The 21,692-nt window shown below is 34.9% G+C and overlaps 1 protein-coding gene across 1 annotated transcript in view; it reads left to right on the plus strand.

Moving 5' to 3' along the window:
- LOC150107721 (centrosomal protein of 120 kDa-like) overlaps nt 1-21,692 on the plus strand; it is a 284,452-nt gene that overhangs the window by 151,178 nt on the left and 111,582 nt on the right. Inside the window, exon 9 of the mRNA XM_090392176.1 lies at nt 17,084-17,204. Within this exon, the coding sequence (XP_090248302.1) occupies nt 17,084-17,204 (121 nt within the window). The remainder of the gene's footprint in view (nt 1-17,083; nt 17,205-21,692) is intronic.

Consider the following 21,692-nt stretch of genomic DNA (forward strand, 5'->3'; position numbering starts at 1 on the left):
TGATGTTGAGTTGGGGTGTGTTTTTAGATTTCTTCCAGTAGCTGACTTTTCGTTGTTCGTCCTGGTTCCCTGGCAAAAACAACAGGGGCCTTGTTTAACCGAGCGATGCACCAGCCAGCATGAAATTTTGTCATGTTGTACCATCATTTTGTATTTTGTTTAGCAAGAATAAAGAAGGATATATATAAGAATAAAAAAGGATATAAATAAGGATATATTTTGCTATTAAAACAGCAAAATATATCCTTATTTATTTCCTATCCAAACACAAGTGTTACAGTAGTAAGTGGTACAACATTATTTACAACAAATTAGGATAGATTACAAATGAGAACAGCTTAAATTTGATAGGTGAATTATACAGGGAATAATAAGTAAGATATGAAAAAGGAGCTATACATAAGTTATATACAATAAATATGGTCAGATGTTCCTCCAGTATCTTGCGCAATCAATTGCTCTTTCTGTGCGGATATGAGGTCCTCTTTTGTGCAAGATGATTGAAGAAAGGAACATGGACTGGGTTGTCCCACACTCACAGTTATCTGGTCCAGTGAGGTAGTCCCATTTGATGAGGTTTTGTTTGCACCATCCTGTTGTTCGAAGTCTGTTGAGGCTTTTCTAAGTATTCTAGTCCAAGTGGGCACCACATGGAAGATGTTCGGCTGTTGGAATACCAGTATTATTCTCAGGGTATAGTATAAGCCATTGTTGAAGTCTCTTGTCTCTGGAGGGTTTTTAGATGGTTCAACAGTTGCTAGGAAGCTATGTCGGGATCTTAGTCTTTGCGGCACTGTGGTCTGGTCAAATAGTGGTTGGCATTCATCATTCATTTGTCTGCTTCTTTCGTCAGCTGTGAATGCTGATCTTCAAATTGAAGGGGTGCAATACCAGCAAAAGTATACAGGTCTTTTAGTGGTGTTGGTTTCAGGCATCCTGTAATTAAGCAGCAGCTTTCATTCAATGCTGGGTCCAGTTTTTTCAGCATGGCAGGATATGGACCATGCTGGGCAGGCATATTCAGCAAAAGAATAGCAAAGGGCCAAGGCAGAAGATCTCAGTGTGCTAGGGTCTGCATCCCATTTGGAGGAGGTAAGCTTTCTTAGTATGTTGTTTCTTGCATTCACTTTTGCCTTCATTTTTTCTATGTGTTTTTTATATGAAAGGGTGCGATTGAGAGTCACATTGAAGTAGATTGGGTTCCAGGAATGTTCTAAATCAGAGCCTTCCCAAGAAATCTGTAGCTTTCTGTTTTCTTTCTTATTGTTAAGGTGGAAAAGGCCAGCATGGGTTTTTAAGGGGTTTGGTTTTAATTGATTGCTGCTATAATATGTGGTTAGACTATTTAAGGCAAGTGATAGAGTAGCTTCAATGGACTTGAAATTTTTTGATCAAGTAGCTATGGCAAGGTCATCAGCATAGATAAAATATCTAGTTCCTGGAAAGATGGGGAGATCATTGATGTAAATGTTGAAAAGTAATGGTGATAACACACTTCCTTGGGGGAGGCCATTTTTTTGGGGATACCAGCGGCTCTTCCTACCCAGGTCAACAAAAACACGTCTGTTTTCCAAGAGTGATTGGATCAGGAAAACAAGGTGATAGTCTCTAGTTATTCTGTATATTTTATTTCTGAGTGTGAGATGATTTATGGTATCATATGCTGCAGTTAGGGCTACAAAGACTGCCCCTGTGGCTAGTTTTTGCTCATAACCATTTTCTGTATATTGAGTGAGGTTGAGAATTTGTGATGTACAGGATTTGCCTGGTCTAAAACCAACCTGCTCAGCAATAAGATGAGGTTCAATTAGGGATTGTAGCCTATTCAATATTAATCATTCATAGAGTTTGAAGAGGTTGCTGAGTAGTGATATAGGTCTGTAATTTTTTGCTTCAGTTTGAGTTTTCCCTGGTTTCAGAAAGGAACCACTTTAGCATGCTTCCAGATAGTTGGTCTCCTTAGGGTTCTGAGGCAAGTATTGTATAGTTTTAATAACCAATTTTTAATAAAAATCAATAACCACTCTTTAGTTCTGGATCCAAAATGTTTAATTTGTTCATTACAGATATCATCAAGGCCTGCAGATTTTCTAGGTTTTAATACATTTAGTTCAGTGATGATGAAATCTGAGTTAATCATATTTTGTTCCTCACTTGGGATTCTAAGTATCTTATTTTTTTGGGTGCTTTTTAGAGAATTTTCCATTCAGCAGCAGCTGGTGAGCAATTTGATTTGCTGTTACCTGTGGATGCTCATATGGTTTAGTGAACTCCTTCCTAATATTGTTGATAAAGTTCCTGTTTGCTACTATAGGTCATATCAAGAGCTTCTATTTCTTTTTTCCACGACGAACGCCTTTCCTCTGCCAACTTGGAGCATAATTTTTCTCCTGCTTTGATAGTCACCTCTGAGAAGGGGTTGGTGTTATAAAGTTGTAAGTAATTAGCATATTGGGCTTGTATGTCACTGGAAAGGCGTGGAATATAGTTTGTGCGGCATCCTCGGGGGATGTGTTTTGAGGAGATTTTCCTCAGTTTTTATGAATTTGGGATACTCTTGAAGATTTGTAGGGACTGGTTCTATGGAGCGGTCAAGATCTTCCATTAAACCCTACCAATAAGCTTTTTTGAAATTAAATCGTCATCTGTAAGGGACTGTGTTATGCATAATGGCTGGGTTGAATTGAAGCATTATAGATCCATGTTGAGTATGTGGAATGGGATTTAAAATTTTTAACACAAATGTTGGATATTTTTGAGCTAACAAATATGAGGTCAGGGGTATAGCCTCACTTCCATCTGCCATTGTTGAAAGATGCAGGGAGTTTTGGATTGTGTGTCAGGTTTAGAGAAAGGTTTTCAGCCCATTTTTCAACAAGTTCTCCATCTTCGTTGGACTTTGTGTAACCCCAGTTAATACTATGGCTGTTAAAGTCACCTAATACATTAGTCATGCATGCATTATTATTGAGGAGGATGTCAGGGAAGGAGAAAGCTTCTTCTGGTGGTTTATAAAATGAGGTGATTGAGATATTTTTAAATGTGATTCTAATAATCTCAATGTTTCTGTTGTTCATTGAGTCAATGGACGATGGAATTAAGTAAATATTTGTAAATATTGCACTACCATATTTATAATGGGTATCTCTTTGAGTTTCATGCCATGGATGTAAGGTCTTACGGCACCTTCCCTTCTGTGAGTTTCTTGCAGGCAGAGTACATCGCAGTCATTATCTATGCAAATATTTGCAATGAAATCTTGCTTGATACTGGAGAAACCTTCAGTATTAAATGATATTATTTTTAGGCCTGGCCCCAGGTGGGATCCTTTAGGGTAGGAATGTGGGAGCATTTTAGTTCGATCACTTGCGTTTGGTTGATAGCAGCTTTAGCTTCCCCTACTGGGTACTAACAGGCTGCAGGAACGAGAACCTAGCTGCTGTGCACCCCAAAAAATATATCCTATTTGATCATAAAAGAAATGAAGAAGTAATGAAAGAATTAAACCATAATAATAGAGAAAATAAAGAAATATAAATACAATTGGATGGAGCATGTTAAAAAAGTATAAATGTCAAGGCTATCCAAATGAGTTTTTCATTATAAACTATCAGGAAAGAGAAGACTAGATTATTCACTGAACTGACTTGTTGATGGCTTTAGCCTATTATGGCCTGTCATAATAGGCTAAATCCTTGAAGTGCATGATAATAATTTTGCATATGTTAATTGCTACATTGAACTCTTACCATAGTAAATTCTTGGAGACCACAAGAATCACTTCTCATAGTCAATAACTTGCTGTAGTGAATTCACATTAGCACAGTATTGTACCTATGGGATTTGGTTAGGACTTTTCAGCAGTTATAGTGAGTGAGTTTATAATGGTGTTTGCTATAGTGAGGGTTGACTGTATAGTGAAAAGTGGATTTTTGCTTAGTGATATCTAAGAATTGGAGGTGTGGTCAAACTCAGATGATATCTTTGCCTTGTTAAGCTTGTTATTGGAGTCTACATTTGTGAATATACAGCAGTAACAACTGGATGGAGAAGTACTACTTAGTGATATCTAAGAATTGGAGGTTAGGACTTTTCAGCAGTTATAGTAAGTGAGTTTATAATGGTGTTTGCTATAGTGAGGGTTGACTGTATAGTGAAAAGTGGATTTTTGCTTAGTGATATCTAAGAATTAGAGGTATGGTCAAACTCAGATGATATCTTTGCCTTGTTAAGCTATTATTGGAGTCTGCATTTGTGAATATACAGCAGTAACAACTGGATAGAGAAGTACTACTGAATGGTACTAGCTAGCATGTGGCTTCATCAAAGGTTTTCATTATCATCATCATCATCATACATATCAAGGATTTAGGCCTAGCATGGCCTGTTCCAGCCTTAGAAGTCATCGTTGAATCGTTTAAGAGGACGTCCTGGTTTTCATTATTATTAGTGGTATTATGTAACACCTCCACAGAGTCCAAGGACTCAATGCAGAGGGCACTCCACATCATACACCCCACCATCTACATGCCATAATCCAGGATCCACATTATGCTATCTACCATCCACAAATAGTATTTTTGTCTGTTAATTATGTATGTACTCAGGCCAGTTTGCCTGTATATGTCGACACAAATTGTCACTAATTCCTGTTTATTCGACATTTTTTGTGGTATATTTTTCTTATATTTCAAGAAAAATACATAGTACATAGTAAATCAAACTTGGCAATGAATACATTTTTATGAGACTTTATATTTCTTCACCCATTATACAGGAGAAGATAGTTCATGACTAATTAATTCAAAATAATGATTCTCCAGAGGGAATTATATGAGCTAGTTCATGCATAAAACACAATATCTCATAGTCCAAACCTGAACTAAATTCTGATCTACACAAATAAGTCTTACTGCCATGATATTAATAATAATAAAAAAAATGTGGGTTTGCACCACATACTGATGAGCCGTATCCCAGTCAGCGATTAATGAAGACACGAAGACCTTTGGTTGGAAAGATCTGGGTTTGATTTCCATTTAGGAAGCAAAGAACTTTTATAAGAGCTTTTCAGCTGAAGATGTTTTCAGCTGGTTTCATACAGAGGTGGCAGGTTTTTCCCCTTATGAAAACTTAGGGTTTTCATCCTGCAAAACACACAAACTAGCCAGAAGAACACACACAATTAACAGAACATAACGCTGATATCATGGCCTTAGTTGCTTTGGCCATAATTTCAAATAGCCCAGTAGCAATACTATGAAGCTACATTGCTTACCAGTCAGTTTACTTGCAATCATATTTTTTTTTCCACAGAGAAATATACAGTCCCATCTATAAAAAGTTATCATCATCATATGTGAGATTATATTTTTTTATTTCAGTCCCACCTTGAAAAAATGCAACTCATTCATACTGCAGGAAGGCTAAAGGTTAGATAATCTGGAAACTCTACTCTGCAAACCATATGTTGAACTTTTGCAAGTTACTACAGGCCTTCAGTAAGTAGGGCGGTGGTTCTTCTAATATGTGGTGAAATCCATCTCTTACCATTTAAAGATATTCATGAAATATCTTTGCCCATGATGAGATTTGAACGCACAGCCAGTTGGTTGGAGAATGGAGAACTCTGCTGTAGACACTAAACTTTTTTTTTTTTTCAAACCTTTAGTAAGTTGTAAGCAGTATTAGATTAGATGATTAAATCATCTCTCACATAAACTGTGTCATTTGGCTACAATGCATAAGGCCTGTGTGGCTCAGTCATTAGAATGTTTTGAAAGACCTTGGGTTGAATCCCATCTAAGATGCAACAAACCTCATCATCATCAATTACCTGATATGTACCCTCAAGGGGTGTTCAGGCTACTATGACAGCAACACATAATAAGTTTACATTATTAAGATCCCATCTTGACTACTGTGCACATATCTGGTTACCTGGGTTTCTTGGCAGTGAGGAAGAGGTGGAGAGGATCCAGAGGCTAGTGATCAAGATGGTAGCAAGTCTGTGGAATGAACCTTACAAGAACAGGTTGAAGATTTGTGAGTTACAGAAATTGGCTTACAGGAGGAATTGATATATGATTGAGACATACAAATTACTGAAGAGTTTTGAAAAGATTAATACAAAAGAAATTTTGCAGAACAGGTCTGGTGGTCAGAGAACTAGCAGCCATCCTTTGAAACTGCAAGAGTATGGTTAGCAAGGGTGTTAGAACTAGATTTTTTTTACTTGGAAAGTGATGAATGAGTGGAATAGATTGCTAGAGTCTCTTGTGGGTGCCATGACTATGAATGAGTTCAAAGCAGTATGATAGATACTGCTAAAATGTTGGATAGTGCTTGGCATGATGTTTAGGACCTCCCTCGATGAGTTTAAGGACTCCATGAAGTAGCCCATAATAATAATAATACGGCATGGGACATTATATAGAGTAATATATAGACTATACTTCAGTTATATTTCATCATTTAGGATTTTAAAGTAAAAGCAGGCATAAGGTAAAGGTGTATCCTATTCTCACTGTTATTCTTTGTGTGTGTGTGTGTGTGTGTGTGTGTGTGTGTGTGTGTGTGTGTGTGTGTGTGTGTGTGTGTGTGTGTGTATCATTAAACCTTTCCAAGTTCTTATGTCCACCATAACCTCCACATCATCCCATGAAAAACCAGGCATTTATGAGATTCATTGTCCTGTGGCATTTGCTGTGTAGACCAGACAAGAAGATTGAGGGAAATTCACATATCTGAACACGTAAAAGACTTCAAAAAGAAAACAGCATTAAGGTTTGCATAAGGCAGCATAAAGCATTAGGCTTGGCAGCAAACAAAAATGCTTTATATCGATCATAATTGTTTTACAAGTAAGTTCAAGGAAACTTCTTAAACACTAAAGATCCCCAAAAAATGTAACGAAAATCAAGGCTAAATCCTGCACCAAGATTGGTCTGCTTTCATTAAAAATCTAACTCTACTGCAGACCTAGAATACATGTGCCATGCTACAGAATGTGACAGCAAAAACTTGCATTGTTCCAATGCTTATACAATTGATTTAATTTTTTTTATATATATATATTGTGGTTATTTATTGTTTTAATAATATCTATTATGTGTTAATTTATTTAACAGTATTGATTCACAACAGAATAATAAGAAAATAATATTTATCAACTTATTTGCTGATATTTCACTAGTTATATCCAGCATCTTCAGAGCATAAAAACAGCAACAATTTAGCATAACAGTGGGACTAGTTTAAAAAAATAGTAACAGACAACAAGGAACTGAGTCCTAATTGGCACCATCTATTGTTAGATAAAGAGTGAGAAAACAACTATTAATTTGATCTTAAAATGACTGTCATTTTAAGGGAGAGGTGAGTGAGTTATGTAAGCGAGTTTGCATCACACCTTTTTAACCAATGGCTATAATCCCCAAAAAAATAGAAAAAATACTAAATGCTCCCCTCCATTGTGTATTACACAAGACTACAGCAAAACTGTTACCATCCTATACATTCAAGGCACATCTGAAAAGATATCTAGTATGCTTAATAAATATCAGCTACACACTACGCTTAAACCGTATGTTAAATTGGCAACTCTCATCCATCCATTCACCTAATGACAAACTCTCTCCTCTATCACATCCAGGAATATATGAAGTGCCCTATACTTGTGACCTGACTTATGACAGGAGGAATTGTTGACATCCACATTGGAGAACATAAAAATTAAATTCGGCACTATCATTATGCAAGTCAGGACTAGCAGACTATGCCTTGGATATCCCATTCACACAGGATCAAATGGAAGAAAACAAAAGTGCTACACAGAAATCATAAGTCAAGAGATTGTTTTGAGAATCAGCAGCAGCTAAAAAATATACTCCAAACCTCAACAAGTATGGCTGTATCAAAATGCAGAAAATCTGTGATTACAATCATTTTACAATCAAATTAATACTTGTTTTCTCTCTCTCTTTATCCAACAATAGATGGCGACAATTAGGACTTTAGTTTGTTGTATTGTCCCTTACAATTTTTTTAAACTAGTCCCACTGTTATACTAAATTGCTGCTGTTTTGTGTACTGTGATCAACTGTTTTTGTGCTCTGAAGATGCTGGATATAATACTAGTGAAATATCAGTAAATAAGTTAAATATTAATTATTTCTTTATTATTCTGTGTTGTGAATCAGTACCGTTAAATAAATTAACATGTATTGCCAACACATTAGCCTTTCTACTCATCTACTATGTGTAATTAATTGTTTCTAGTATATTTTTGTGTGGTCTGTGTATATAACTTCTGCTAGTACTCTTGATGATATAAGTTTGACGACTTACGAAACTTCTAGGGTTATATTTGTTTATTTTATTAAACTCATTATTTATCTAAAAATATGGTCTCAATACTGAAAGCCTTCTACAGAACATTAAATCTCATATCAAACTTTTGAATATATTCAACTCAGTTCTTTATGCAGATAATGTTGCACTCCTAAATAAATTGGTAGTATAACATTCTGTTACACTATAATAATTGTTGATAACATGTTATCATTTATAAAAAAAAAAAAAGGAGTAAGTCAAGGACTCTTCAATCTCTATGGTAAAGAAATCAAGAAATTAGATGACTGGAGTGGAGGCATATGGATAGGCAGCTTAAGAATCAGTGACTTAAGATATGTTGACAACATAGTACTAATAATCAAACATAAAAAAGGAAAGGAAATGAACTCCTTGGAAGAATAGAATGGCATAGTTTGACATATGGACTCAAGATTAATGTAAAACAAGGCTCATTATCCTAGATAGGAATCATGATGGAAATACCTCAGAACTGCTTACTAACACAGATAAAGTTGATCAGTTTATCTATATGGGCTCATTACTCTTTAGCAATGGGAGTCATATGAATAAAGTAAGCTGACATTATAATGGGAAGATCTGCAATAACTCAACTCACCAAGATTTGGAAGAATAGAAAAATAACTATCAATACAAAAATCAGACTGGTCTTTGTGGTTCTTTATGGCTCAGAATCTTGGACACTGAACAAGGCAATTAAGATCATCAATCTTGAAATGTGAGCATGGAGAAGGATGCTTCATGTTCCTTGGGCAGAGAAAAGATCCAATCTGAGTATCAGAGATCAATTGAATCTTGAAATGAGTCTCTGTAACATGATGGAGAAAAGATATTTCAGATATTTTGGACACATCTCAAGAAGAAAGAGAGGAGCATTAACAAAAATTCTTCATAGGAAGATCTGCAATAACTAAGAGCCAGGAGCCAGACATAAGTCTTCAACCATGGACAGATTGACTAAGAAGAAGAAATAACAATATGATTTTCAGGACTCTGACATTGCTGTAATAAATTTGGTGAGAAAATCAGCAATAAAAAGACAAACTGTGAGAGCACATAAGAACATAAAAACATCAACTTCGTTCTCAATAAACCTATAGAAGTAAAATATTTCAGCTGTTTAGGCACAGTTTTAATGAAGATGTTAAATTAAATATGGAAATAGATAATAGAGTAAGCAAACTGATATGGTAGGAAAGCTAGTTAAATATTTATATGAAATAGAAAAGAGCCAAAACACTAAACAACTAGTGGTACACAAGACAGTGTTTGACCCAGTTTTAACTTAAGCATCAGAACCAATCATTTGTACATCATCAGAAACTATAGACCTCAGATATGAGAGTAATGAAAAAAATTAGTGCAATGAAGAGTTGCCAGAATTACATTAAAATGTTGATATTAGAAAATAACTTTAACATCTCATTATCATTTGAAACTGTGAGAGCAGAGCTGATCTAAGGTGGCATGTATGGTTGCTTAACATAATGGAACAGGTAAAAAAGCAAACAGGTGTTTGATGCCAGGTTAGTAGGAAAAGATTTGGAAGATGGCCAAGATCCAGATAGATTGATGCTGTTAATGGTGCCTAACAGGCCGTTACATATGATCTGACAATATTGAACAGGTGACAAATAACAAATTAATTTGAAAGAAAATTCTTGATAGGAAGCAAGTACTATGTACTTTTTGTGATATAAGTAACAACACCAAAGGAGTTATGAATATTATTATTATTATTATTTGACACCTCCAGGGAGTCCAAGGACTCATCGAGGGTGGGGCACCTGCTCTACTACAACTCTGTCTCCGCCATTCAATCACCAACTGACTGCAACTTCACCAATGCCATCTACCGCCAACCACAACTGCTATTTCCACAGACAATCACAAACATCCATTCCCACACACGAGATTCAAACCTGCAACCTTTTGGCTGGAGAGCAGATACGCTGTCCACTTGGCCAACCAGGCCAACAAATATGATATGATATTTATTTATTTAGCTGCTGATGTTTGTTGTATTCCTATGGTGTTATCATTTATGTTGAAAAACCTCAGATGACTAACTGCCAAAAAGAAGACTGTATACAGATTTTAATTATATAGTACTATTAGAATATCTACATTCCTTGAAAATACATATCAGGGATTTTTTTTTTTTTAATGTAACTCCCAACTGTGAAAGGTTTTTATACATGTGGATAGGCTTATGTATTCATCAGACATGTTGTAATAGATTTAACGGTATTGATATGAACACAGATGGATAAGAAAATAACTATTTATTAACTTAAAAGCTAATATTTCGCTGGTATTATATCCAGCATTTTCAGAACACAAAGTTTGTTACAAATGCAAGACAACTACTACAACTACTTTGAACTAATTTTTTTTTTAACCTAGATGGCGCCCTATTAGGACTTTAGTCTTATGTTGCACGCTGCAATTACTTATATTAGCCCCACTGTTACACTGGATTGTGGTTGTCTTGCATTTGTAACAAACTTTCTGTTGTGTGCTCTGAAGATGCTGGATGTAATACCAGCGAAATATTAGCTTTCAAGTTAATAAATAGTTATTTTCTTATCGATCTGTGTTCATATCAATACCGTTAAATCTATTACAACATGATGAAAGGTTTTAAACCTATAGTACATCAGTACTGTGGGTGGAGTAAGAGATTTTTTTTAATTTTTATTTATTAATTTCTGTATTTTTTATTTTAATTATACATAATCCAGAAACCCTGCTCTAGAGACCATACTTGATGTCACACATGGAACTTTTTCAATCCACTTCAGACCTGAAAAATAAGCAGGATGGCAGTCTCAAACCAAATTATGAAATTCATCTCACTAAAGACATTTGCAAACATTCATTATCACAGCAGAATTTGAACCTGCATCTTATTGATTGAAGAGTGAGTAAGTTGGTAAGTAACCACTTGGGCCAGCAATGATGATGATGATGATAATGAATTCTATTTCAAAAAATAAATAGAAAATTATGATAGTAATTTTCTATTTATTTATGTGAAATATAAATATAGACAAAAGATGGAACTGTATTGTCATGGTTAGCTCTGTGATGTTAAATATAATATAGTAATGAAACAAATTCTCTCTCTCTCTCTGCAAATAAATGCTTGTTGTTTTATGTTATCTAATTGTCTTTGAATCTCAATTTCTCATCTCATCTCATCTCATCTTCTTTATACCCTCTTTTGCCTTGCAGTGTCGAGGGTTTATTAATCATCGGACCTCAAGCCGTTTACAGGATAAGGTGGTCAGCCCTACGTCCCGGTGTATCCTATGTCCTGTATTGCTGAGTTCTCAAGGCCAGTTTGCCTGCTTTGCAGGATGAAAACCCCCAGGATAAACTGGGGGAAAAAACCTTACTGTCCATGCCCAAGACCGGCTGACTTGGCTATGGCTGAGGAAGATCCTTTAGTTCCTCACGTTGCTGACAGGAATCGAACCTAGGACACTCCTTCCCCAGGCATATGGTTGCAAAGAGCCCAGCCACTAGGCTAACCGCACGGACTGAATCTCAATTTAGATTTACATAATTTGACATTATAAGCTTTGAATGGATTCCAGAACTTAATAATCTCTTTAGTTCAGTATTTTTAATAATTTGCTGTTTAGAACATCATTTTTGCTAACCATGCCATTAAACATAACTTCCTACAAAACTTCAGAATATTTTAGAAAATGATGGAGTTCCAAACCAACTGATAAAAGCAATCAACAACATATATACATTTCAGATGTACCACAAAGACAACGTGATGACACCCAATACATCTGTACTATAACTATTCCATTTGTCAGCAGTATTTCCAAAAAATTGGCTATCCTTCTAAAACCACATAATATTATTAGAGTAGCAATCAAGCTGGTCAATACTATTCAGAAATTTTTAAGATCACCGAAAGACCATCATCCTTTCCACAAGTACTCTGGAGTATATAACATACCTTGCTCCTGTGGTGTTAGTTACGTTGGTCAGACCTCTAGAGGCTTCGAAACAAGACAGAAGGAACACATAGGGTATGTCAGAAACAACAGACAAGACATTTCAGGCCTTTCTTGCCATTTTGCATCTACCAACCATATCATTGAGTGGGATAAGAGTCATATGCCCTATATAGAAGAGAACTACCATTCCAGAACCTTCAAGGAAGCTGCTGCGGTCGCCCATTCAACAGGAAACCTAAATAAGAATCAAGGCCTAATCCTACTGGAAATTTGGAAAGCTTTAATTAGATTACTAAACGTCAAAGAAATGAACTTTCACGCCAATTACATCATGTCTCGTAACAAATAAATCTTGTTCCTGAGACGCGCATTGTCTCATACAATACTAATTTTGTATGAATTAGAACTGTCAGTTAAAAACCTAGTCTGTTACCTTCATATATGCTTACCAATTGTATTCCCTGAAGATGCCGATAGCAGAATCGGTGAAACATGTATGACGATAAATTAAAAGTCACTTGACTAACATTCAAAAAAAGTGTTGTAGTTATTATACATAGTAGTCAAGAAAGAAAATCACACAATATATACATTTCTGTTTGAACAAATAAACAATCTTCAGATTGGAAACCAATAAATAGAGGAGTCAGACAAGGCTGTAGCCTCTCCCCGCTTCTGTTCAATATATATATAAATAGCTTAATAAATACTTGGAGACAAAAAAAAAAAAAAAAAAAAAGCTTTCATGAAGTGCTTTTGAATGAGTCAAAATAAAAAGCAGCATATAATTTGGTAATCAGAGCTTATTTATATAGAGCTATCCCAGCTCAACCACCCTAAAACTAAATCTACAAAATGTTAAAAATTTGTTAGCCTTTAGGAAAGTTATTTGGAAGTAGCTCTATATAAAATATACTCTGCTTACCAGATTTTATTTTTTAAAAAAAGGATTATATTTATGGTTCAGCAATCCTAAACTATTACAAAAATATTTTATAACTGTACAGTCTGAAAGGCTTCAGTTTTTAGATCCTTTATATTTTTAGCCAAATAAATTGAACTGGAATTCAATAAGTTTCAAAATTTACCAGAAGGCTTATTATGATGATATAATCTTCAGTATCAGAATTGTCTTGGCTTGCACTACTTAAGATACTGAGTTTGCTCAGGATTCATATACAGGTAACTCTCGTATAACGCGGATGTTAGGTTCCATAGAAATGCCGCGTTATACAAGACATAGATCACATAGAAAAAGTAAGGTTAGGTTCCGAAATCATTTCTTTTTTAATTATATAGACAACAATAACATATCCAACAAAAACAATCTTTTTATTTCAGGTAATTCATGTAAGTTAAGAAAACATAAACTATGACAAATACGTAGTATAAAATTCTAAAAATTACAAATTGTACATAAATTTCATTGCACATAATGCATAAGTGGCTGGAGGTCGTCATCACTTGAAATCTCTTGGACATCATTTGTATAATTCTCATTGCATACTTCGGCTGGTTTAGTCATCAAGAAGTCAGTAATAAGACTTTGCTTTCCACTATGTTGCAATTTTTTATTAAGTTCATAATATGGTGCTAAACAAATATCCAATTGTCTCGTGAATTTTCCTGAGCGCTCCATTGAGGGATCATTATCCGCAAAATAACTTCCTAACTTTCTTGCCAAGTCCAATCCTTCTGCTAATTTCTTTAACGGATTCATCACAATCAGAATCTTCGGCAGAACTTTCCCTGCCATTTGGTTTGACGGCATCTATTAATTGTACCAGTTCCTCCTCTTTTAAATCTGTTTCTCCATCAGTTAATTCACTAATTTCGTTTTCAACCAAATCGCAAAAGCCCTCTCCACCAAAAATGTGTGCGACGTAGCTCGGCATCCACTAGAGGTAAGAAATTTTGTTCCAGAACGGCTTCAGGCCATATTTTTTTCCTGCAAGCATTCAGCTTAGAGGATTGTAATGCCTTAATGGACAGAGAAATAATTTTTACACAATTCAATATTGAAAACTCTTTCCACACTTGAAGCAGTGCCATGTTTGGATTAGATTCCATTTTTTCCAAAATTAATTGAAATGTTCGCCGAATATAATATGACTTAAATGTTGATATTATTCCTTGGTCGAGTGGTTGAATAAGTGACGTAATATTAGGTGGCAAAAAAGTTATTTTAATATTTGGATGGCTTAAATTTGTTGGGTGGCCTGGTACGTTATCTAAAATTAGTAGAATTTTGAAGTCCATATTCTTTTTCTTTGTGTAACTAACTTTCTACATCGGGTACAAAACACTTGAAAAACCAATTTTCAAGTGTTTTGTACTGCCTTTTTTGTTGGCAGGCCAACAAAAAGGCATGGGTTGGCCCGCCAATAAACAGGTAGGATGGACTTGTCGAGCCTTTTCATCACACAAGGATTTGCAGATCAGTTAATAAACATTGGTTTTGTCATGTAATCACCTGATGCATTACTACAAAACAGTAGAGTAATTCTATCTTTGGAAACTTTGAATCCAGGAGCTGATCTTTCATTTTTCAAAATATAGGTGCGTTTTGGCATTTTTTTCCAATATAACCTAGATTCATCCGCATTGAACACCTGGTCTGCACTGTAACCACCTTCTTTAATGATTTTTAAAAGTTCTACTGGGTATTTACAAGCAGCTTCAACATCTGCTGATGCTGATTCTCCCTGGATTTTAAGATTATACAAAGAAAACCGCTTTTTAAAGTTTTCGAACCAACCCTTACTGGCAGAAAATCCATGCTGAGAGATTTCTTCTGAAGAATCTTGATCAAGTTCTTTTAAATGTTTATAAACTTTGAGAGCTTTTTGCTTAATAAGGTGTCCATCCAAAGGAATTTTCTTTTGAGTGCAATCTTCTATCTAAATCATTAGAGATTTCTCCATTTTTTTCTATTAGAATATCACGAACACGAGCAACGCGCTTTGCACTTACCGTTGACCCAGCAATAACACTTTCTTGGATTTTATGTTCATTTTGTTTGATTGTTCGAATTGTTGATTCATTTAAATTCAAAGTCCTTGCAACAACTCCTGGTTTTTCTCCAATTTTCAACCGATCCAAGGTTTTAATTTTTTCCTCAAGAGAAATGAATTTCCTATTTAATGTTGTTTTTTTTTCCCTTTCGTTGCAGTTTTAGTGCCCATTACAATAAAAATAAACTTTTACATTAAAAAAAAAAAGCATTACATATGTATGCAACTCACTAGAAAATAAACTGTTCTGCTTGAGAATAACACACTTATGATTTTAAATGCGCTTTCCTGGCAGAAAACGAAGACAATTTTCAACAATAAACACTTTATACAGTAAACCCTAGATGGCGAACCTATGGCACTCATGCCAGAGGTGGCATGCCAATGATTTATAGGTGATATCCTTTTATACACTTATAAATTATTCAAGTTTTTTTTTAATTATTACAATTCATACAAGCTTTATTTGGTTTTACACAAGACAGCAGCTATAAAGACGTTTTGGTGCGGTATTAACAAAAGATCGCGCAACCCAAAGACAAAAGCAACTGACAAGTGTTGAGCTGAAATGCTAATTCTCTTCAATTGAATTCCATAACATCTGAAACTGTCATAACAACATTCACTATTAGTTTTAACACATTCATAACAGGGTGTCATTTATCGTTCCGATGGAACTTCTCATTACTTACTGGCTCAACTCACACAAACGTTTCAACCCTTGGTTGAATTTTATGGCTTCTTGTTTGCATTTGAGGTGGCAGGCGAACTCACGCATTCATTATATGGCATGTTTCAATTCTTGGTAGTCTTTTATTTTAAGTTAGCCTTTGTGATCATCATAATGACATCGAGAATTTTAAATGCAATAAAAAAACGCCTATTTCATAATTGAAAAATTGGACAATAGTTTTTAGTTAGATACCGTGTTTCAGTGCAACATATGGTTTTGCTTAAGTCTATACAGCGTACTTTCTGTGAGAGGGGAGATGTGATTTATTAGTTAGCGCCATTTTTATTCTGTCTCTAATTGCACTATTTGTTGAGAATGAAAAATATGAAAAAAAATATATATAAAAAAACAATAAAGGGGTTACTAGAAATTGTAGACTGCATTATATCGAAACCGCGTTGAACAAGGGATACCACAATTTGTAGACCGCGTTGTAAGTACCGCATTATATGAGGGTTACCTGTATTCACCTTTTATCAGTGCATTTGATTAAGGTTTCACTGTCCTGATAGCTGAGGGTTTATAATATCCTCTATAACTTAAAAATGCAAAATTGAACCTTATTAGGCTCTGTATTCAACTATTATAGTTATGCATCTTAAAAGTTCATCTGCAAAAAATATTACTTTCTGACAAGGGATTGCTATGGTATTGAACAAAGAGTTTTGTTGGTCTCTGATGGGAATCATCAATTCAGAACAGCTGTCAGCACAGTGAAATCTTAATCAAAAGCACTAATAAAAGGCAAATATATGGGATCCTATACAATGTTCATGACTTTTAAGTGGACATGCCAAGGTAACTTTGATGCTAAAAGTTCTCCTCTCATTGCTCTGGTAAATTTTGAAACTTGTTAAGTTTCAATTCAGTTTATTTGGTTATAAAATGATGATGGATTGATAATATCCTTTCTATCTGTATTTGTATTTTATTAAAAAATCCACTGTGAAACTAAAGATTTTATCTGTTTTCATTTTTAGAACTCCTCTTCTTGTAGAAGTACTCGACAGAGACAAGTATGGACATCACAAAGATAGGCTTCTTGGTACTGCTAAAATCCACCTGTATCCATTAATGGAGGCAGTTGCAACAACATTTGCAGTAAGTACCATCTCTGTGCTCGTTATTAAAAACAGAAGTTACCTTGATTTACATGCAGAGCTTAATAAATAAATAAATATTTGTTATCCTTATAGTTTCATTGCAGTTGAGTTATAAAGGACATATACAATGAAATCAGATGCAAAAAAAAAAAGAGAAAGAGGATTCTCAAATTACTTTTCAGTCTACATCATGAATGTTCAGTATGAGAGACACACATAATTCTGTATGTCTCTTCATTAACCAATTCTCAAAAGATTCAGATGTCAGCCACAAATTTTTGTTGGTATGACACTGAAGTGATAAACTCTAGATTCTAATTTCTTTAAAGCATCGAGGCCTTGCCCTTTTCACAATAACTATAGATTTCATTTACCAGTTCCTGACATATTTGACCACAATCCATTGCTTTCTTTGATCCAAGCAGTGCAGGGAACCATTCATATGATAAAATAGTTGCATTTCATCAGCATTGTAGATGCCATCATTGCGAAATTTTTGAAGCAAGATGACGTGATTTTTCTAACACTCCATATGGTAGAAATTATTTACATCTAACCCAAGCAACACTTGATACACCTCTAATTCTTTCACCTTTAATTCTCCTAATTCTTGCCTCCCTTCTACATGTTGCACAGCATCATTCACACCACTATGATATACGCTGAGGAAGTGTTTGTTAAATAATTCCACTGTATCATTTGCTATGATTACTCTGCTACCATAACTGTCCACCAGTCTCAACCTGCCATAATTATTTTTCCTCTTGCTTGCCACATAGCAGAAACATTCCAAGCAGTGGAATGTTTCTGCTATGTGGCAAATGTTTCTGCATTCCAAGCAGTGGAATTTCTGTAAATCTCTTCTAATATTCTACTTTTCTTTTTTAACCATGCTTGTCAGTTTCTGGCATGCTCTTTTTATTCTTCATTCATCTGTTCATACTGCAAACTGTCTTGTACTTCCTCCATAACAATTTCGTTTGTAATGCTGCTTTCTTGATTCATTGTTCATCCATTGCTTGTGTTAGCTACTGCCTTATCATTTCCCATTCACTGTCAACATCTTTTCTACACAATTCATCAACTCAATGTATGGCTATGTTACACTGATATTTTTGATATTTTTATCATCTGAAATTCCTCTCATACTTAGCAGTATGAGAAGGTAAGGGAAGAAATGAAATTCTCAGTCAACAAAAAGAAAATCCTCATGGAGATATAACAAGAGCTGAATTTCATTACATCTATATTTTGTTCTAATGGTTAGGAAATCATCTCGTAAAAAAAAAAAAAAAATTATAAGAAACTTCAGTTGTAATTATAAGAAAAAATTGTAATTATAATAAAAACTTCAAATTATAAGAAACCTCTATATCCTCAAGATGTCCTCAGGATTCTTTATAGCTAAGGTGCTTTGGAGAATTGCAAGACCTACATTCTGAGATCTTGGAAATCTCCATTTGTCCTATTTGCAAGCTATCTACCTTTCTGTATTCTACTACACACAAGTTGGATCTGTTCACCTATATTTGAATTTACCAGGTATCTTGCTATATGTGGCCTCTCTCTCTCGTGTTGGACAAATGAGAAGGTTGGCATTCATATTCCTGGGAAAATGCCATCTTTCCTTTGCTTTCCATTAAGTAGTTCAGTTAGTAACAACAATGCCCTTTAGTATATGAAGAACCTTTTCAAGGACTTTTCAGCCAAAGATGAGTTAGCCAGTTTCATATGCAGGTAATGTGACTTTTCCTCACAGAAACTTTTTTTAATCATGTAACAAGGTAAACCTACCAGAAGACAGGCATGCAATTAACAGACATAATACAATGGCATCATAGCTTTATTTGGCTCAGCCATAAATCTAGAACAACCTATTTTCTACTAAGCCTATTAAAACATGAACAGCAGTTGCCAAGCATCCTTTCACAATCCAACTCCAATCCACTAACCAAGCTTCTCCTTCCGTCTACTTTATTCTCTAGAACAATGTTTTTAGGAAGTGTTCCCCAATAACTATAACCTCCAACATTCCAAGAAAAATATCAGCAGGTTCTTTCTCTCCCTAACCTTTGTTTACATAAAGCACTCATTTGCTATATGCATTTGTTAAAATAATAATAATAATAAATAAATGCTGGCCTTGTTAAATAGCAAGAAATAACACATCTTCACTGCAATTTCTATAAATCTTTGGAAAATAGTTAATCAAAAAAATTAACACTTTATATATGTGTATAAGTTAAAATTGCAAAGAAATTATATTCTTAGTTTCATCCTTTATCCAAGTAAGCAAACAAAGTTTGCACGTGAAGTTACTTCATTGACTAGGCTTCTTGTATATAGAGGCTAATAACTTCACATCACTTGCCTTGATATCCCATAATGCAATGCACATATCTTTACAGACATGTATAATGCTAGGCATTATGGAAAGGGCCGCTGCCCAGACCAGTTCGACCTTTATTGAAGTCTCATCAGTGGGGGCCAGATCCAAGTGATATCAAGTTCAAAGTATTGCAGAAGTCATATTTCCATATACATAAGGTGTGACACCTTTTGGCTACTTGTATATGGAAATATGACTTCAGCATTACTTCAAACTTGGTATCTCTTCTGGGTCTGGCTCCCACTGATGAGACCTTAATAAAGGGTGAAACCAGTCTGGGTTTCGACTTTCCCATAATGCATAACATTATACATGTCCGTAAGGATGTATGTTGCGTTATGGGATACCAAGGCAATCGATGTGAAGTTGTAAAATCTCACACGAAATTATTTTTTTTAGAGAATTTTTGCTAAATATTTTACAATTTTTTTGTCTGAAATTTAAAAAAATATGTACTTAGTTAGTTGTAATAATATAAAAGAATAAATTACTGTTAGAATTCACCTGTACTTGAGACTTGTTTGTAAAAGCTTAATAGGAGTTAAGCAGGATTAGCATTGAATACCACCAAAATCGTAAGGTCTGGCGGCCAGCAATGATGTCAAATCTTTCATTGCTTCTGGCTAATCCAGAATACTCTTACTTAAGAACAAAGGAAGGAAAATAGAATAAAAGGCAATGCAGCACATGGTTCTAGTCTTTTTGGTCCTTGCTCTTCACTACGAGGTCTACAGGGGGGGGGCTCCTTCCCTAGTTCCAGGATGATCACTCTTCCCACCACTGATGCCAGATGTTTCTCTGCCAGCAGCTCGCTCTAGGCTCCTGGTAGCTACAGCAGAACCCCAGTGCATCCGACGATGGAAAACTCTCGAGGATTGACTGGACGGAAGTCTCTATGTGTGATACAGAACAGATCGGAGTTTCCTCTCGAGTTTGTTAGCAAGTCAGCCATTATTTTGTTTGTAGTATGTTATATGATTGTAACTCAAAATCGTAAAGGATTGAGAGAGGTTACTTGTTAACTGGCGGTTAAATTGAGTTTTGAATAAGGGAAGAAAAGAACTTGTATTGTTAAGTGTGTCTAATTCATAAGTTGCTTGTGATAATGTCTGAATTAGTATCAATTAAGTATTGGATGTGTTGGAAGAAAGTTAAGGTAATCCCTCCTGGAATATTTATGCATGCTTGTAAGCCAAGTTGTGTCATAGAAGACACCTTTATATCAAGGCACAATAGGTTTTTCTGATAGTGAAAGCACTACAGTTTCTGTTGCTCAGATAGCAAGTAATATTGTGTGTTAAAGTGCTCTTGATTAAATTAATCTTTAATCAACTTTTATATGCTCTGTATCATATCTTTTAGTTTGATAATAAACATGTTTTTGCTTTGTAATTACCTGGTTCTCATTCCTTAGTCAATGCACTATCCCAAAAATATTAACGCGCCTGCGGGAATAGAATAAAGTTACGAGCCACGACTTGCATATAAAGAATTTGTATAGATGTGTTAAATTAATTTTGTCATCTTCTCGCCCTGACTTTCAAACATAAAAAGGTCAATTAAGTGGCGCAGTCGTTAAAATCAAATAAATTTCTTAATTGATATTGTGCGATTGCTCAGGGACTGTTAGGTCTACCTAACTGCAGAAAAAGGGGCGGGGGACAAGAAAACATTTAAGGAAGCCGATAGACAGATAGATAGAATAGATAAAAGTAAAGCAAAGTAAATATTTTACAAAGGAGCAGCCGACAAGGATTTAATAAAAATAATATAATATAAAAAAATAATAAAATAAAGAAAAAATATTACAATGGCGCAGCTGTCTGCAGGATAAAATCCACATAATAAAATTCAAGCGAAGTGGATTGGGATAATTTTGGCTTAAGGAACAGGTACAGTTTAGCAAGTAGCATTTTTTTGCAATTTGAAATTGAATTTATATGAATTGTGATGCTACTGATTGTGAGCTAGCTAGCACCAACGTAAGAATGGATGACAAGGAGTTTTTTTAGGACTGTAAATCCTCACCTTGTTATTTCATTGTTCTCTGGGGACGATAATGATGATATTCATTCCTATTTTGGTTTTGTAGAGGAA

The sequence above is a fragment of the Typopeltis vanoorti genome, chromosome 4 (assembly GCF_054136105.1).
Source record: "Typopeltis vanoorti isolate ZY-2024b chromosome 4, IOZ_Tvanoo_1.0, whole genome shotgun sequence".
Classification (NCBI taxonomy): domain Eukaryota; kingdom Metazoa; phylum Arthropoda; class Arachnida; order Uropygi; family Thelyphonidae; genus Typopeltis; species Typopeltis vanoorti.